Source organism: Coturnix japonica, chromosome 8, assembly GCF_001577835.2.
Source record: "Coturnix japonica isolate 7356 chromosome 8, Coturnix japonica 2.1, whole genome shotgun sequence".
NCBI classification, from domain to species: Eukaryota; Metazoa; Chordata; class Aves; order Galliformes; family Phasianidae; genus Coturnix; species Coturnix japonica.
Window position 1 is genome coordinate 20,355,927 of NC_029523.1, and position 19,779 is coordinate 20,375,705.

Below are 19,779 nucleotides of genomic sequence, written 5' to 3' on the forward strand. Positions count from 1 at the left end.
AGGAAAGAGTTTTTAAACAGATCATGCCATTATTAAATAAACAGAAGACTGTCCTTAATAAATGATACAACTGATCACTTTGTTTCTCTAAGCTTTCCTCTCTCACTATTTTCTCCTCATAGAACAAATTGTCAAATTCAGCCCACTTCCGCAAGCAGTTTGTACAAAACTATATTTCCAGGGCCAAAATATACCATTTGTCCAAAACATTTAATCCCCACAGATTTGATTTCCATATGAGCTCTGCCGCCACCTACAGTGAATTTGGCTTTACAATCTCAGTAGGGTTTGGCTTCCTTTCCAACCAACAAATTGTTTTGTTATGCCCTCACACAAGCAAGTAGGAGACTGTACTGGCTTCAGAACCATCATAGCTGACAGTGGAACAAGAAAGGATCAGAACTGGCATGTGCCCTCTTCCCCCATCCACACAAACTCTTATAGTAGCCCCTATAATCAAAATAGGATAATCTCATGATGACATATCAGAATATTTCAGCTAATTCATGGCTTTAATTTAGAGAAGGATGGCACTGCCACAGCAAATATATCAAAGGCAACACAGAAACACTAAGGAAGGGGAGCATTAGTGGGTCATGCAACAAAGCCTTTAGAAAACAGTCAGGATATTTCAAGCGCCTTGTCATGGCATTTCTGAGACATCTCGGTGAAAATCTGCCCAGACTAAGAAATACATCCCTTTTAGTGCTAGAATGGGGTTTCATCTCTGGAAGGTGAGACTGACAAATTGGAACTAATCTAAGACAGTGTGGTACAGTCATCTTGCCTGCAGGGACACATTTCAGCATTCAACTGCAGAATGCCAGCTTAAGAACAAGATCTCGATAAAGGAAAGTTCAGGCCAAGCCTGGGGATGCACGACTTTTAAAGCAAGAACACATTTTTTTCCTTAGTCTAACTCCACCTCCCTGGGGATGGTAATAGATTCAGAAGATGATAATGCTATAGCAGAAGTAGAGAAAAGTCAAGAAACGTCTCTTCTCAACAGCAGTATTCCTTTACTTTCTAAAACTGTTTCACAGTTTAATTCATCAGAGAGGGATGGAGAAGTGCACAAATCTACCAGTTTTTTGCCATGGTCTTTCACGATGAAAAAGAAACAAGTTATGCTCCATCCCCATCAAAAAGGGTCTTTCAATTTTGTTGAGAGCTGCGGACAAATCACCAGCCAGAACAGAGGGAAAACCATGCTGAAGAGCCATGGCTTTTTTTTTCCCAACTGCATGGGCCCACAGACATACTTCCCAAACACTTGCACATACTTGAATACATCAGTAAAGATTAGCAATCTTTTTTTTTTCTTGCATTACTTCTGATATCAAAGGAATTCAGACCCATGATATTTTCTTTTAGAGTCCCCTCAAAGTATGTGCAACATAGAAACAACATTCGTCACAGGTGTTTCTGTGCCGCGAGCAGTCATGTTTTATAACCGTGATATTAAACTCACTTGTTGCTGGTTATGAACATTTCACCACAAGAAAGTCCCTGTAGAATCACAACCTATTTGGTCTGTTCCCTTGAGAATGAGCAACAATGTATAGATAATAGACAATTATTGGTATTATTATTTCAGTTTTGGCTTAAACTCCTAGATCTCAGTTCACAAGCAACTCAGAACAAAGGAAAGAAAAAATATTTCAGAGAGTTGCACAGGGCCACACCATCCACAAGAGTTCTTCATCTCCAAAAGCAACAACAAAGAAAAGCCCATCAGCCAAACGTTGCCATATTGCCCTGTGCAAATATGTATGCAGAACATAAGAACTAGTACATCCCATCACCTCTACAAGAACTGCTGACACACTCAGGCTTTTAATGGTGCTCTCTACACCTGGGATTTCAGAGGACAGCAAAGTCCATCTGAGAGCATACTTTCCCAGTTCTATGAAGCCGTGTCGTGCTGGGGTTAAAACAAACTCTCTCCCCATGGCAGAGGATCAATTTACAAAGTCAAGCATGAGGTTTAATTACCCATTTCATTATCCTAACTTGCATAGCTCTGAAAGTGCACCTTCAATGAACCAAAGAAATAGTCAGTAGCTGCTGTTCTGAGAAAGCAGGAGATAACAGGAAGGAGAAGTTCAAATGACTAGAAATGCTCTTGCTGCCTATGGCACCACAAACTTTGTTTGCAAGCCAAGGAGGATTGCTCCCAGCTGATACCTCTGTGTTATACCATACTGAAGGTTTCTGAAAGTTCTATTTATGTGCTAATCCGAACAAAGTCCCAAAGAGATGAAACAGACTTATCTAGTCAATCACAGAGAAGCCAAAGAGTTAAAATTGCAAACACTAGCAATTGATCCTCAGAGATTTTTTTTTTTTCTCTTTAAATTCATCCAGCAAATTCAAGCAAATAAATTTTGATGTGCTTGTGGATTTTGTATGAGCAGGAAATAAAGTGTTTGTTGTAAATTATTCACTCAGCACTAGTTAACTACAACGCCGGCACATTACTGGGCTTTTTCATATTCTTCTCAAGATAATAGGTAGTATTTTGCTTCTTATCCTCATTTTTAACTTATTAGTTACGTTAGGTCTTTTGTAAATAAAGAATTGCAAGGAAATCAAATGCTTTTCCAGCTACCTCATTAAAAGTCCTTTTAGTTCAGGAGGGCTGAAAATTCTGCATATCATGAAAGGCTTAAACAATAGCATAATACCAGGCTCAGCAATTCCAGATGAATTCACTTGCCCTTTTGTAATACCTGGGTTCCCAGATGGCTCTTCAGGTTATAAGCCATATGCATGTCTAAAGCTGCGCGCCTCTCAAAGGGTATAAATAACAATGCGGGAGAAAAACCTACAGGGCAGGTGAATTTATGGCAGGAAAAGAAAGCTACTTAATTGCAACTGGACTTGCCTGGGTGCAGGGCACCTGCAACAAGATAATGTAGTATCAGATTGTAGAGCCATTTTAGGGCTTCATTCCTATACGGTGACACAGCCATTATAATAAATTCCTGGTGCTGTGAGACACCACTACTGCAATATTGCTCTCTGCTTTCGGATTAGCTGAACTGAGTGAGTATCGGTGTAGCTGGAGGGTGACTATTTGTCCTTGGAAGTTTGACATATAAAGCTTGCATAAGCGTGCTGAAATTACCCAGGCAGTTTCCTAATACTTCAGTTTAGGAAGCAACAAAGCACAGGCAGGCTGAGAATCATGCCTGAAAACAAAGAACAGAGCCAGCAGCACCAAGCTCTGCAACTTCTATCTCCTTCCTCAGTGGTCTCCCATCCACACAATAGTCTTATTCTGCTTAGCAATGCAAAAGCTAATTAGATCAAACCTCAAAGTAGCCTGGCTTCAGAGCATAGTGTTATTTAGTCTTGCACTGTAAGCAAAACCACATACACTATGTATTACAATTCTCAAGGGTTTCTCCAGAGAACTATGTGGTAGATGTAATTGCCCCCACAAACTAATCATCAGCTTATCAACTGCTTTTCATTATCACCTCCAGCAGCACATCTATTTTGTAAATAAATGCATGAAGAACAATTTTAGAGAAAACAAAAGATTATCTGGTTAAGTTCTCAACAGAGGAGGAGGTAAAGCAGTAATTCAAATACCAAAACGAAGCAAAATTAGCATAGGGCGGGTGATTATTCCATTCTATGTATCACTATCTATCACAGTACAATAATAGACTGAATTCTGTGACTTTAATGGATGATCTGGGTAGTTGAAGGAAACTCTGATTGACTGACACATTTACAGAGAGGCTGATGAGCAGCATAATGAATGCATTTATAAAACATAGCTGAGGTCTAGCTCCACACTCCCACACATAAAAGAGGTCTGCAGAGCAGATATCCTTCTGTCTTGGGGAGTTGCTGCCTACTCCCTGATGCAAGCAAGCAAATTTGCCATTGTGTCCCCTTCCTCAATGGGAATTTCAGGAAGCTTTATAGTCACATGGGAACCTCCAGTTTATACACCTCCAGTGTATAAGGTAGATATAACAATATAGAGATTAATTCTCCATATCATACCTGTAATTTCCTAGGTATACTCCATCAGGATTGAGCATAGGTGCAATCTTGAACACCAGGTGGTCTCTCAGTACTTTTGCAATAGGATGCTGGCTCACAAGGAAATCAATTATACCTGAGAAGAACAAAAGATGAACTTGAAGACAGAGTTTTATAGCATCAATAATTTCCAGGTATCTATCTGAAAACTCACATATAAAAGATTAAAGTGATCATTCCTCTTTGTTTCCTGGCAATGTTCTGCTGCAAACAGAACCAGCCACCAGCAATCACATAGCAGATTTACTTTAAAAAATATCTCCAGAAATAACAACATTAAGAATAAATATCCTTAGTCCATCTTGATAACTCAAGTACAGTATGACCACAATATTAGAACCAGCCAAGTTACTGCTCATAGGCTTAATCACAGTAACAAACATTTTTCCTCTTAAGTGGTAAAACTGAGAACTAATGGCTAGTTTAAACTTCACACCTTACATGGCCAGCATGTATGTACATGGGCAAGTACTGCCACTCAGCTCATGAGTGGCAGTCTGATTACCTGAACTGCCTCAAATTTGTTCAAGCAGGTATCTAGATCTGCCCTAGACACAGAGATTGGGTCATCTGAATGTGTAAAGGGGTATTAAATGTCCTGCTCTATTTGGGAGAGTTACATCAACTCTGTACCAGGCACAGGAAAAACTGTGGGATTGATAGTTTGGAATTCACAAGGTCAGATTCATCATTTGCTTTACACCCATACAAACCAGGAACAACTCCACTTCATCAAGGCAGATCCTTTATTGCAGCAGCAAGGCAAATTACAGATCCTAACCCCATTTCCTCCAGACACATCCAGAATCAGACCCCACCAGGGCTCCTGCCTCCAGGCTTGTGCTCAGGGGGCAACTCATCCTCTCCTTGCTCCGAGCTTGGCACTGGGGCAGGAGGCAGGAAGCCTAGCAGTTCCACTCATTGCTTATTCTCCCACCGAGCTGGTACTGACAGGAATAGTTTCCAGGGAACAAATGTTGAGATAAATTGAGTTCCTGTGTAATCTCAGGACACCCACAGATAGGTCATGACAATTTGCTATTTATTGTAATGTCCATCCTGTGAAGCAGGAGCCACTTACTGAATTTCCCCAGAATAAATCAATCACTGTGCTCTAGTAACTGGATAAAATTAAGCAGAGAAAAATTAAGGCTGATCATGAGTAAAATTTCACTAATGGCAAGCTCTATTATACTGTGGAATCATCTCTCCAGGGGAAGAGTGGAACCCCATTGTCAGAAACATTTAATGTTGGGCAAGGCAAATCCCTAGGGAATAGGTATAACAAGCAATAGTCGAGCGCAGAAGAGATGGCATGGGCTAACTAGCTGACTTCATTAAGTTGACTTGAAACTTGATTCCTTATGATACAGTAAAAATATTTAGAAAAATACAAACTATAATCCAAATATGTGCCATGTTAAAAACACTTGCTTATATCTTGGTTGAAACACTCAATAAAAACAGGACCAAAATGTCACACTTTGTACTGGTTCTTCATTTGGCCTAAATCATAAGGCCCACTTTGTATTTCAAATATTAACAAATTTAAACTTATGTTGTTATTGGAATTATTTCTAATCTATTGAAGTATAAGGGGTAAAATGAAGTTTATGAAATGCCTAAAGTGGTCAAGGTGTATCTGATTGTAAACATCACCAGTCTTTTTATTAGTGACTAAGCTTGAAAATTAAACCCTTTCTGCAACTGGGTCTTCCACAGAAAAAGGGACTAAGCCTGAATTTCTGAGGCAAACTAGCAAATACATGATATTCCTCATGAAATGTGTGGGGTTCTTTTTGCAATTATCTCTTCCCAGTGAAAGAAACTGAACACCAATCTACTTTGGGACTGGCGTTTTGTCTTTTGTTCATTATATACAGCAAAACAAGAAGAAATGACACAGTTGGACCCCAAATAACCAGGTTTCCTATATGCTGGTTTTTGATTTAAAAAGCTTGCAACTAGACTGAAAACACCACAGCAGTTTGTATTTTCTTTAAGATATGGAAGAGTTAGCCACCCAGAAATAGAATCATAAAGGCTGGAAAAGACCTCTAAGGTCATCTAATTCAACCATCCACCTACCACCAACACTGCCCACCAAATCATGCCCCTAAAGTACCACATCTACACATTCCTCGAACACCTCCAGGGACAGAGACTCCACTACTCCCCTGGGCAGACTGTGCCAGAGTTCAACCACTCTTTTGGAGAAGATTTTCTAATATCCAATCTGAATGTCCCCTGGTGTGCCTTAAGGACATTACCACTCATCCTGCTACCGTTACCTGGGAGAAGAGGGCAACCCCCACCATACCACAACCTCCTTTCAGGGAACTGTAGAGAGATACAGTCTTCTCCACTTCTCCAGACAGAAGAAACCCTGAATCCCTCATTCAGGACATAGCACAAGAGCCCAGTGTCACAGAATCACACAATTACCCGGGTTGGAAGGGACCTCAAGGATCATGTAGCTCCAACCCCCCTGCCTGGCAGGGCCACCAAACATACACCTTTACTAGATCAGGTTGCCCAGGGCCCCATCCAACCTGGTCTTGAACACCTCCAAGGATGGGGCATCCACAACCTCACTGGGCAGCCTGTTTCAGGACCTAACCACTCTTCTAGTAAAGAACTTTCCCCTAACATCCAACCTAAATCTTCCCTCTTTTAACTTAAAACCATTTCCCCTAGTCCTGCTATTATCAGCCCTTTCAAAGAGTTTACTCCCCTCCTGGGAGTAAGTTCCCTTCAGGTACTGAAAGGCTGCAATGAGGTCACCCCGCAACCTTCTCTTCTCCAGGCTGAACAAACCCAACACCCTCAGCCTGTCCTCATAGAGGAGGTGCTCCAGCCCCCTGATCATCTTTGTGGCCCTCCTCTGGACCCTTTCCAAAATCTCCATATCTTTTTTGTACTGAGGGCTCCACACCTGGACACAGTACTCCAGATGGGTCCTCACAAGAACAGAGTAGAGAGGGACGATCACCTCCCTATCCCTGCTGACCACCCCTCTCCTGATGGAGCCCAGGATCCCATTTGCTTTCCGGGCTGCCAGAGCGCACTGCTGGCTCATGTTAAGTTTCTCATCTATCAGGACCCCTAGGTCTTTTTCTGCCGAGCTGCTCTCAAGGACAACTCCTCCCAGCCTGTACAGGTGCCTGGGGTTCTTCCGGCCCAAGTGCAAAACCTTGCACTTTGCCGTGTTGAACCTCATTAGGTTCACCCGAGCCCAGCTTTCCAGCCTGTCAAGGTCCCTCTGAATGGCATCCGTTCCCTCCACCGTATCAACTGCACCACTCAGCTTGGTGTCATCAGCAAACTTGCTGAGGGTGCACTCCATTCCCTCATTGATGTCATTAATAAAGATGTTAAAGAGCACCGGTCCCAAGACAGACCCTTGAGGGACACCGCTCGTTACCGTCCTCCACCTGGACATAGAGCCATTGACACCACCCAGTGTCTCAGAGCTTTGCTCTGAATGTAACTATGCCAAGGAAGAGCCTTGTCCAGAATCTACTTGCTTTCCTCCTGTTACTGATGCATCCATACTGACAGAGCTTGCAAAGGCAAAGCAGCAACTAGAAGGTGCAGTTTTCAGCTTTGCAAAGTGTATTATTATTCCCTAACCAAGCAGATGCTGTAGCATGCTACATGAAAGGCTCTATATAAACATGTTATGAGTGAAGGCTGGCTATTCACAACACACTGTTGCACCAAGTACACTAGACATGAAAAAAACTGATCTTGGACACAAGCAGATTGGTAGAAAATCAGACCGAGCATCTCCCAGTGTATCCTCAATCTATTGGGACATTCTGCAGTTACAATCACCTAGTCAGAAATGGTATACTCTATTTGCATATTAAGGAGAACATATTACTTAAATCTGACCAAGTCTTACCCCATGATAGAAGTACAAATCAAGTGTTAAAAACAACTGACAAACAGTAATCTAGCCTGAAAAAGCAAATCCAAGGAGCACAGGAGAAGCACTAGATGAAAATGTACATGAACCTCACCATAAAATTATTGTAAGCATCCAAATAATCAATACGATTAGCATGGACTTTTGTCTTTCAGAGGAACCTGATGGGCTCTGGATCAATAACATTTAAAGTAAAAAGACAGATATCAGACTATTAAAAAAAAAAATCATACCAGAGAACCTGGTCTCGTTAATAAATCAATACAAACTAAATTTTACAGCTTCTGTAATCAGCAAGAGACATATCAGTGTATCTCATTAGGCTGGGGTTAGGAATTTGGCAGCAACCAAAGCCCATTTAATATCATTTACTTCAAGGCAGACATGGCAATACAACAGATGCCCTAATTTATTTGTTGATCTTTGTATTAAAATAACAGTTTGCTGGTAAACAGGAAGGGTAATGATGCCAGTCACCCTTGTTAGTGGCTAATAATTGCTTAATTTGTCCACTAATTGACCTGTGCTACTGTTGAAGCACTGGATCATGTTGCAGGGCATGAAGTAAACAAGGCCACTGTAATGTTACTTTAGAGAATGACTTCTGGAAATAGAACTACTTATTGCTATAAATTTTCTCTTCACAGATGAGCAGATTAATTGGTCTGCCAATTAGTTTGCTATTAAAGAAAAAAAACGGCTGCCCACAGATTAGTTGGATCTTCGAACCACAAGCCCCAGTTTGGGTCAAATGAAATAATCCAATCTGAATCAGTCACACCATCTACGAAAAATATGACAAGTATTATTTAAAAACAACTCTCTACAGCTAGAGGTCAAAGAAAATGTCCCATTAACTGTGCATTGTCTCTTCAAGTCACTTTAAGGTAAAACAAAGAACTCGATGGAATAGGCCTACTCAGGCACATGACAATGTGTAAAAGTTGGCCAATTAAAAGAAGCAAACAAATAGAGAGGGTTCTTTTGGTTTTTTCAGGGGGTTATATTCCTTACTGGAAAGTAATTAAAATAATCGTTTTTTAAATAATAACATGCAATTATAGATGCTGCCTTGAACCAGAACAGCTCAGAAATCAGCAATCAGCCATGACATGAGGCTTATCCATAGGCAACGCAAAATCAAGCACAGACTTTATATTAACTTTAAGGAGCTTTCCACAGTTGTTGTTAGGGAAAGGAAAGAAAGAATTAAAAACAGGGAAAAGGGAAAACAGTGCTGACAACTGCAAGCTGTTAGATATGCTGTCATAACAGCACTAGAAATCTTAGCAATGAGCTGTTGTTTTTTTTAATCAGTCCTTCCTGGCAAACTTTACTGAAACTGTGTTAAATCTGGACCAGACCTTCTCTACTAAGAGTCACATTGCTGCCGTTATTCTTTCTCAAGGCCAATTGTGCTTGCTGGAGTTTCTCCTGCAGCTCAGCACCTCACATTTACCACAGCACCAGGTTCTTTGACACCACTCTGCCCTAATCCAGCTCAGGGCACTTCAGCCAGCAGCACTCTCTGTCACCATCCCTTCTCGTGTAATGTTGCAAAGTAACCTTCCCTGCTTACCCAGGAAGAACAGTGGAAATTGTGTTTCCTCAATTAACTGCTTTAAACTCTGTTGAAACTTCCTGTCATCTCTAACATGACCTCTGCACATTTGCTCCTTACAAAGCAAAGCCTGTGTTGTCCTGTTTCTGCCTCACCACATCCTTTCATTCTGACAACACATTTAATTGTATAACTACATCATACATTTGCCCTGTCCCTACTACTGGAAACCTAATTACCACAGATCTTAATGCAATATGGCAACTGCTAATGCAAACATATCCTGGACTGCGTTCTAGCATATGCCAAGAAAGAAGAAATGATTAACATTTTCAGGCCCATTTCCTAACATTGAGTAGTGTCCTACAGACAGCACGTCATAGTCTGAAGGTTAAAGAGAGTGCAACATTTAAGCATGAACACAACTGTATGATACATTCACTGGAAAATAAAGGGAGTCCTGAACGCTCATCCTTGTATAAACACTGAAATGTCCGGTTAAAGGACACAAAAACCAATAGGAAAGATGTTACCGTCACACATTCGTGGAAAGTAGGAAAACAAGAATGTGAGGTTTGGATTTTTTAGGAGTAAATTACAGCAAGTCACTGTCTTGTCAATAAGCATGAAGAAAGTCTGTTTTGGAAAAGGGATCCTGGTCTTACTCAGACCTCATCCTTTTTCTTGTGACAGATGAAGGACAGTTCTCCATCCTAGCGTGGCAGGAAAGACATCATCCTCACAATGAATCTCACTCAGCACTGGTCATAGCAATGCCATATCAATGCAAGGGTGGCAGAATGCAGATCTGTAGCCCCCAGGAAAGCTAATAGCCAGAAACAATCCTATAATACCTTAACCTGAAGTGTTTCCAATATTCAGTCCCACAGCAAGAGGTACAGAGGGAAACAAAAAAAGCACTTTAATGGTGATAAACGAGCAAAGCTGGCTCACAGAGGGATTACTGACATGATCTAACATCATGCTGATGCTGAAATTATCCCTACAAATGATCATGACATAGAGTGATCCAGAAGCAAAGGATCATTGCAGATGCTGACCTTACTCCTTCTCATAGTGCTGTTCCTCCCCTTAATGATTAGATTGCCAGACTTTGCTATTTGTGGTTTTCCACTGGGACAGAAATGGGAGAAGATGGGGTATAAAAAGTGAAAACAGGAAACCTTATCCTAACAATCTTATCAATACAGAAAGGATTCGTAGATTTGCAAAGTGATGCTATATTGTTTTCCTTGTCTTTCCTTTGGAATCTGTGGCAAAAAAATAAGGTTTGTTTAATAAAAAAATAATAAAATACGAGCAGTGAAGGAACACTGGAAAAGTAAATCACACACACTGGTTACAATGTTAGACGAAGAAAACCTCATTGCCTGGAGTATAAATTAACAGTTTCCAGCTCCCAGTCCTAATGTATATCTGCACGCATATGCCTGAGTGGTTGCTGCAATTAGCAAGAGTGGGAAAATCTAGCATACTGCCTGTTTTTCATTAACTCTCTCTCTGGACATCATCTGTGCACACAAACACATGAGAAATGCTTACACTCAGAGAGGGATGCAATGCCATGCACAAAGGCATCAGGGAGTATTCATCACACCCTACCTTTCCTCTGGCTTGATGCTCAGATTTCATCTCCCCGCAGGATAGGCTCAGAGCAGAACTGTATAGGCCTGAGGGTGCCACACAGTGAAAACTAATCAAATGTTAGAAAACACAGAGAAGTTGCCAATGGTTCCCATGGACATGAAGCTCTCATAGGCGGCCTTGGCTAAGCACCGTCATTACCCATGACAAGACAAAGAGGAGCCAATCAAGGCAAGTGAAACAGAGTTAGAAAGGTGACTTAGATGTACTCTTTAACATGTTGATGGCTGAATTGATCTGGATTACCTGGTCTTTTTAATCATGACACAGTTAGTCCCCAACCAGACAAATCACTATTTTCAGTGTTAAACAAGATACCGCTGCTTGAGTGACATTGATTGAAAATGCCTCAGAATATCTGTAGGTTTATTTCAGAAGGGTTATGACTGTATTTTAATATATCTGTTAAAAAAAAGAAAACATAAAATAGGAACAGTTACCTGATGGATTGCACACATGGCCCAATTCCAGCTATCTTTAAAGAACTTTTAATGAACCAGAGGCAGAAAAGTTGTACGCTTAACTTCAAGGATTCAGCTGTGATAAGCATATTGATTAGGAGCACATCAAGCTGTATTATGGCATATTTGTTCTTTTATTTACCATTGCTCTCTCATCTATTCTCTGCTGTAACTCTACGTCTCTTCAAAACACAGGATTAAAAGCAAAGGAAATTTCAAATAATGGGATAAAATGAATGTGCAGGAAATGAATGGGTGAATTAGATTACAGCAGATGAAACACTGAGGTCTCAAATGCAAAATGCAGGGAGTTTATTTAATTTGTTACTCTTTTAAAATGAAAATATGCTCACTGACTTGAATTAGTAATTTCCCTGTTTTAAGATATGTTAGGCCATTACAGCTAGGCCTGTTTCCAGAGTAGTGAAATAAATGGAAAACAGCCAGTCTCCCAGGGAACACACTAGCTCACTGCATTTTGCCAGCCCAATGAAACAGTGCTAATGTCAGCTCCAGAGAAAACTGTGCTTCTGCTTTAGGGCTGTGTGCAAAGGAATTGGTAATGACTAGCAACAAATGCTTAAAATGGCAGAGCAAGGCGCTATGGATTTTAACTCAAGTTTTAATGTGCTTGGTAAGCACTAGAAGTAATTGATTCAAAGAGTGCTAAAAAATAAAATTAAATTGTTTTCTTCCCTCTCCACCAGTCAGTGTTGGTTCCCACTAATAATTAATCTGGCAGTCAGCGGTGGCTAAAACACAAACCCAGATGAAGAACAAGAGGTGGGAACAGCAGTCGAGTGTCTCCCAAATGGATCCTGCCAGAGAGGCACAAGAGTTCTCTAAGTACCTGACCTGATTCAGGGCATCTTACCTGCTCACCTCCACCCCATCCCTCTGGGTTTTTCCCATGTATTCTTTGGTATGTAATTGTCTGAGGACAACAGCTAAGTGACAGGCTTCCTTGGACAGATCAGTACATCACAATTTGTGAAGATAATGAGTAACAATTGCTTTACTGTTCTACAGCTCTAAAATTACAAACAACTCCGGCCATTCTGGAACCCAAGTATTTCAATCATGTTCCAGGACATCCAATAAAGGTATAAAAATTCACCTCATACTGTTGTATGAAAACAGAAGGTATTTCTGCCATTACAGTCCCCAGGAACATTAAAACTACAAATTAAAAACTATTTGGTCAGTAAAACAACTCAGGACATCCTGAGCATCCTCCACAGCTTCCAGCATGGAGATTCATGGCAGCAGCAGTCTGCTTGAAGGTTTGGTCAGAGAAGCAGCAGGATGTTAATGGCATCATCCTACTCAACCCAGTACAGCACATGGTACTCGATGTGAGTGCAGGCGGTGCTTAATCTTTCCTGCTATTTCATTGTATCCATTTCTTCACTCCCTTACAGCAATGAGATCTCCATTAAACTTGAAAATTTTAATATCATCACGCCCACACAGGAAAGCAGAATGAGGCCATGGCTGGATTTGTTTGGTAAAAAGTGCAGGAATTAACAGAAGGAAGCAGACTGCCTCCTGACCTCTGCAGAGATACCCCACAATTCAGCCACTTAATTACCCTGATGGTTGATGTTGCTTGCTTAACTACAAACTAATCTCCCCCAGGCTCTATGGGCAGTCATGCAAATGTCCAGGAGAAATGGAACAACAGCAAAACCTGTGGAATCAACTTGAAAGAACACGTCAGGCTGTCAAAGACAGGACGCATTGGCAAGAGCATACAGCTGCTGCAGGATTGCCCGAAGAGTTCATAAATTCTGTGCACAGCACAGCCTGAGTGGGTGGCTTTGTTTTCTTTAATTTTCCTAATATGCTGTAAGGAGTTTGAAGTTCTCTTTGCATCAAAATGAGTCGATCAACATCCCCTAGATGATGTCTTTTTTTCCTCCTGGGAAGAAACAATGCAGTTCCTGGGGAAACACTGCAGGAATCAGATGATCTTGTTTTATTAATGAATTACTTGGGATTTATCAGAATCATTCTAAAGACATTGCTTCACAAGATGATGCGTTTGGTCATTATTATTCAAAGTCTATCCTTCCCCTGAGTGCAAGTCCTCCAAGACAGCACTAAATACATTTGCTGGATTATGGCCCTCAATTTTTACAGAGTTAACTAATGTTAAATACAGCTACTATTTAAGCCTCAGAATTGAACCAATACACAGGAGATTCTGCCTTCCATGATGTCTAAGACAAGAGGGTCACAACCTAGGACAGTGCCTTGACATCACAAGGGAAAAAAATGCAAACAAAATAAGAGAATCCCGATTGCACGAACAAGAAATTAAGCAAGCACGTTCATTTGCAGAGTTAATTCAGGCATTGTCTCCTGCTGTCACTATCAACTTACAAAACATCAGTCTCCTGATCATGACATTGAATGGGAACATCAGCTGCACACCAATCACTTGCACAGTACTAACAAAGAGAAAAAAGAAACAATCTCTTCATTCTCCTGTTTACTATTTCAAGTTAACAGTCCTATGGAGAGCAGTAATCTAGGTTGTTATTGCTGCTCCACCCAGGACCAGTCTAAACACCCCCCCACCCCCTCAAGCTGGAAGATGACAATTTTATTCTCCCACCATAACAACTGGACATCTGGAAGTCAGGAACCCTTCAGGGACCAACAAGGGGACCACACCACAAGTGTGAAGTTTCCAAAGTCGCCTGCACCCAAAAAACCATTTCCAGCAGAGCTCCATAAGCAATAAAAAGAAACTCTTTTATGGACCTAGGGAGAACTAGGCCGACTTTGTTCTACTTGGGAAACCACTGCAGTCTGCTGGACTACAAGGAATAGCCAAAGATGTCATTTCTCCTTTCAAGTCTTTTGATGAATGGTCTCACCAGGACTCCAGGCACTCCCTGTGCTTGAGGAGCTACCTCCTCAATGTCTGGCAGCTCTGCCTTTTTCTGGGAACCAGGACCCTTCAGGCTCTCAGTTGTCTTAGTTTAACAAAGGTGGGCAAGTAGAGCGACCTGATGCTTCCCCTCCAGGACGTGTCATATAACACATTTTTGCATATTAAAAGCAAATATGCAGACACAATTTCCTCTTAGTCTTACAGTATTAACTGAAATAAGGTCTACATAAGTCTACAGAAGACAAATAATAACTACATAAGAAGATGAATAGATCAGCCTAAGCAAAATTGTGCTGCAAAGCAAGAAGGCAAAAGGTAGATTTCTCTAGAGAGAGACAGAATACATTTACATATGAAAATCAAATACACAGCAAAAAGGAGAAAAAAGCACTGCATAAATAATGCTAGGAAAAATGAAAAATCTGTAATTTTAAACACATTCTAAAAATGGTTTCCAGAATCTGCATGTGTGCTGCTCAGTCAAGCAAAGACCCTGAAGCAATAGGTGTGAAGCAGACAAGCGCACTAAGCTGTATGACAGAGCACAAGAAGTCATTCACAACTATCCTTTCCAGTTTTCTTCAGCTGTGGAGAGCTGCAAGAGCGTATCTGGGGTCATCTCTACTAAGTTGCCTTCACCTTTAATAACCCAGTGACAGTTGCCATTGGCTACTGTTGGTCACAAGTGGAGCACTCGGCTATACAGGTTGCTGGTGTAACCAGCTTTGCTTGTAGAGGCATAGAGCACACAACACTGGAAAGCAGCAAGAGCACATGGGGAATGAGCCATCCCTCCAGGTGCCTCCAGGTACTGCAGTGCCTTCAGGCCCTGGGGCCCTCAGTGTGGGATACACACAGACTCAGAATGAATCTGAGCTGATAGCAACTTTGGTAGGAGCACACACTGCATCTTGTGCTCCAGCTCAAAGATTCAGCCTGGTCAGCTGAAGAGCAGAGCCAAAGAGTTTGCTACTCAGGACTGAACCTCAGGTCCTGGTCTGTACTAGAGCTTCTGCCTTGCAGTTCATGTACAAAGACAGCACAAGAATACATTCTCCAGATTCTAATGATGACAGCCCTCCTCCACAGAAAACCTGTAAAGTTTTTTGCCCTCCTTCCCCCTCTACGGATAAGTGACCACTTTCTGTTACTGCTGATATGCGAATACTTATCTGGGGTCATCTCTAACAGCACCTTTTGGTTGCCTTGCTGATTTCTACTCTACTAAGTTTGCAGTACACATTGCTTTACTTTTACCAATTTTCCAGTCCTTCTATTAAAAAACAAAACAAAAACTAAAAAAAGATGCAAGGCAGCCCATCTGTTTCCACCCTGGCAAAGTCACTTGTAAGACTCCTGAGGTAAAGTGGGGCAGAACAAAGTCAGCAGGCACTGCACAGTTCTCTTGTTACCCGATGAAGCAGTACCTCTAAAATGGACACCTATTAAATTCCAAAAACAGAAAGAGAAGCCCTGCTGATTCAATAAAGAGCTACTTTACACTTTCCTGTGGTTGCTTCTGGTCACAAGAAACACGAGCGGGGAATCAGCATCACAGCTGACCCTTGCTCTTTGCAAGAGATAGCTACCTTCCCATTGAAGCTAATGTCAACACTCTGCCTTCTCTGGGGTTGCACCATGGAAAACCACCTGAAAGTGCCACACATGTAAAACCAACTGACTGTGAGAGGAAAGTAGGTCTGCATGCATTTCCCCCCTTGATGCATGTGAGTCAGTGGTAGGTGCATTAATTCATATCTAAACTAAAACGAAACAGAAGTCTTACATGCATGACAAAGTCTGTAACTCCAGTCTCCATAGACAATGAAAGTAGGGACTGTGTGAAACATCTGAACTACTTCTGGGTGACTCATGAGCTGACCAGACTGAAGGAAAAAAACAAGAGAGAGATTTATTCAACAAAATCCTAATCCTCTGGGAAGATACGACGGCCAAGAAATTGCTGGCTGCATCTGAATTCTCTCTCCTTGAATTCAAGATGAAAGATGTACATCCTCAGGCTGCTGCCAGAGCTGCTGGAGGGGACTTGTTGGGTAGCTGCTTATACCAGGCTACAGGAAGAAAAAACTTTTTTTCTGTGATTTATTATTTTTTAATCTTTATTTAAAGAAACAAAACAAAAAACAACAAAAGTAACCATATCTCTACATGAAAAAAAAAACAACACAACAGCACCGCAACAGCTTTGCTTTACCCCTCACCAGTGGAGAGGGATCTCTTTCTATTTGCATTGCATGGTATCCAGGCAAGAATAAGCTCTACAGAAATAATGAGGACCACTCTCTATCAGCTAAGCAGCAGAATTAGTTGTAAGTCTCCACTTCCCCTCCAAAGAAAGCCTTGCTATGAAAATGAAGCTGCACTGAATATCCTGAAGGTGATGGTAATTAACAATGAAGATGGAATGTTCAGAGAGCAAACTGTCCTCACATGAGTAGGTCCGGTCACAAGCATCTCTGCATGAAGAGGTAAAATTCACCAGGTGGGTAAGGAGTACACATTTCCATCTGAAGAGCACTAGGAAAGAAGTTAGCAAGATAGAACTTTCAGGGCTTCTCTAAGCACGGAGGAGCTTTATTGTTGCTCCTTCAGGAAGAAAACATTTCCTTAGGAATTCTGTTAGAAGACATTTTTATTGCAGAATCTACTTTGAAGCATATTAAACTAAGTAGGAATAATAAGATGTTCTTGTTCCAAAATAAGAATTTCTCAAGAAATAATCTACCACATTCTACATTCAAAGCCTGCCTCGATGCAGTTGAACTCTCAAGTGCCAGCCAGCCCTCAGACAGAACCTGTCCCCTGAGCACTTAGCAGTGATGGCTTTAGACTCTGGCAGCACAATGACCACAGAATCTAAAGTCAAGTTATTAGTTTTCTCTTATCACTAGGAACATTATCAAGAAGAAAAAAATTAAAAAAAAAAAAAAAAAATTTTAAAAAGAAAAAAAAAAAAAGGGAGGAATCAGAAGGGAATCTGAAGGGAAGGAGTGCCACTGAAAACGAGGCAAGCTGAGACCTCAGACTAACATGAGCACCGTGGTCTAAAGTTTTATTTCAAAATCACTTACAGGAATCACTTCTCAACTACTGATTCAGCGCAGGACAGCCAGCCTGCCTGCAGTGAATTACGGGTTCATTTCCAAGGGATTCCAGTTCTGACCTAGGAGAGCAGAGCTTACAGTTCCCCATTCTTCCCCAGAAGACAACAGATGCAAGTTAACAAAGACAGTACTCTTGTACCATCTGTTGGGAGAAGGCATTTTGCAACTCCATTTTGCCACCCTTTCACAGATCATAGAATCATTGAATGGTTTGGCTTGGAAGGGACCTTTAAGATCATCCAGTTCAATCTCCCCTGCTATAGGCAGGGACACCTCACACTATACCAGGTTTTTCTCAAAGCTCAAAAGGGCTGACTGGTTTGTTCTGCAGCAAGGAACCTGCAACCTCCTGTTCTCACTTTAGCATCATGACTTGCCATGCTGTTACTACCCATGCAGTATCTGTTCTGTCATCACACAAAAACCTGGCTTATGTTTGACCATAACATGAGGCAAGACTCAGCTTTTTTAATATTTTGTGTGCTGGCGCAAAATTGAGTTTTTCTTCTAACTTTAGAAGGAAATGTTTTTCGTCATAAAGAAGTCCTACACATTTTTTCCTTTCTTCCCTTTTTTAGCTGTGAAAACAAATCAATAGTTGATTATTTTTTTCTTTCTTTCTTTCCCTTCCCAACCTCCCTCTTCCCCTTCGTATTTTCTTCCCTCAGTGATAAAGTGACAAAAATGTGGGAAGGGAGACAAGAATACAAGATATAAAAATACAACAGAAATACAAAAGTGAGACTTTACAGTATTACTAATAAAACCTTATTTGAAACACTGTGGTATTAAAAAAAAATTATCCAGCTTTTCAGCCATCTCCAATTATCCACTACATACAGAAAAAGCAAAGAGTAAAGCACATCAGAGGACGGATGAGTGCCAAGGTTGTAGGACCCCTTGCTGAACATGTAATATATCAGACCCTTGAACTTGGCACTATGGGGCACCTATGGAAGTGGTTACTTGGCAGCCTAACACTAAGGTGCCAGATTTCCTGGGATAGGTGACTTTCAGGGAGGCAGCTGAGTCACTGCGCATGGAGGTATTCAAGAAGTGTTCCAATATTGTACTAATGGACATGGTTTAGTGGGGAAGTATTGGTAGTAGGTGGGTGGTTGAACTAGGTGATCCTGGAGGTCTTTTACAACCTTAATGATTCTATGATCCCAAACCCACATTCTAATTCCTTGCTCATAAAGAATTTAATAGAATTTAGTCCGAGTATTATCCATCAAAGCAACTTTATATTATATTTCTTCCAAGATAACATTAAGCAGGATTGGTAAAGCATGCATGTCTACTTTTGGCTGGAAGATGTGCCCTGTTACCCCCATCTTTCAATCCTTAGAGCACAAACCAGGACCACACTGAAAGAGCAAAGATGACCTCTAAAGTGCTTTTCTCTCAGGGAAGAACTTGCTTTCATCATAAGTCCCTTCTACTTGCCCTCGAATGGAGATTTAAGTGGCAGAAGTCAAGGAGACTCTTTATAAATGTGTACACAATACTTTGACACACACAAAACAGGTGAGCAACCTGTTCAGGGGCAGAGGAAGAATTTCACCCAGGTGCCCTCATGTCAAAGAAAAGTTTTCAGCAGCCAAGTCCTAGCCACAGATGAATGCAGGCTCCTTAAAGCAGCAGCAGCGACTGCAGTGGCAAAAGGAGAAGGAAGGCAAGCACAGGGCATCTCCAAGACAAAGGAATAGAAAACAAAATGAAAACAAAAATCAATTCAGTTGAACTGAGTCAGGGCAGGCAAAGAACAAAGGGTCAGAAGACAAAGCTGGAAATGATAGACTAGCAAGATTAATATCAGTTGTGAGGAAGAGCTTGGATGCTACTGAAGGAGAAAGAAAAGGCTTAAAGAAAAGTGTGAAAACAAGAAGAGAGCTAATTGTGAAACCTGACATGCTGCTACAACACCTGCAGCTCGATCAGTACATATCTCACTGTTGCCCTTACAGAAAGGGCTCAGCTCACAGCATAGACTCCTTGAAATTAATGACAGTTACTTACTATGAGCCATTGCTTTTACACCGACAACAGAGCCACTCAGGTGGGATCCA

At 41.2% G+C, this 19,779-nt stretch overlaps 1 protein-coding gene across 2 annotated transcripts in view; it reads right to left on the bottom strand.

Annotated features, from left to right (window-relative positions):
* The window catches only part of LOC107317605 (BEN domain-containing protein 5-like), an 801,512-nt gene that overhangs the window by 169,232 nt on the left and 612,501 nt on the right, over positions 1-19,779 (bottom strand). For both annotated transcript variants that reach the window (XM_015870495.2, XM_015870494.2), the window contains exon 8: positions 4,024-4,138. In XM_015870495.2, coding sequence (XP_015725981.1) covers positions 4,024-4,138 — 115 coding nt within the window. The remainder of the gene's footprint in view (positions 1-4,023; positions 4,139-19,779) is intronic.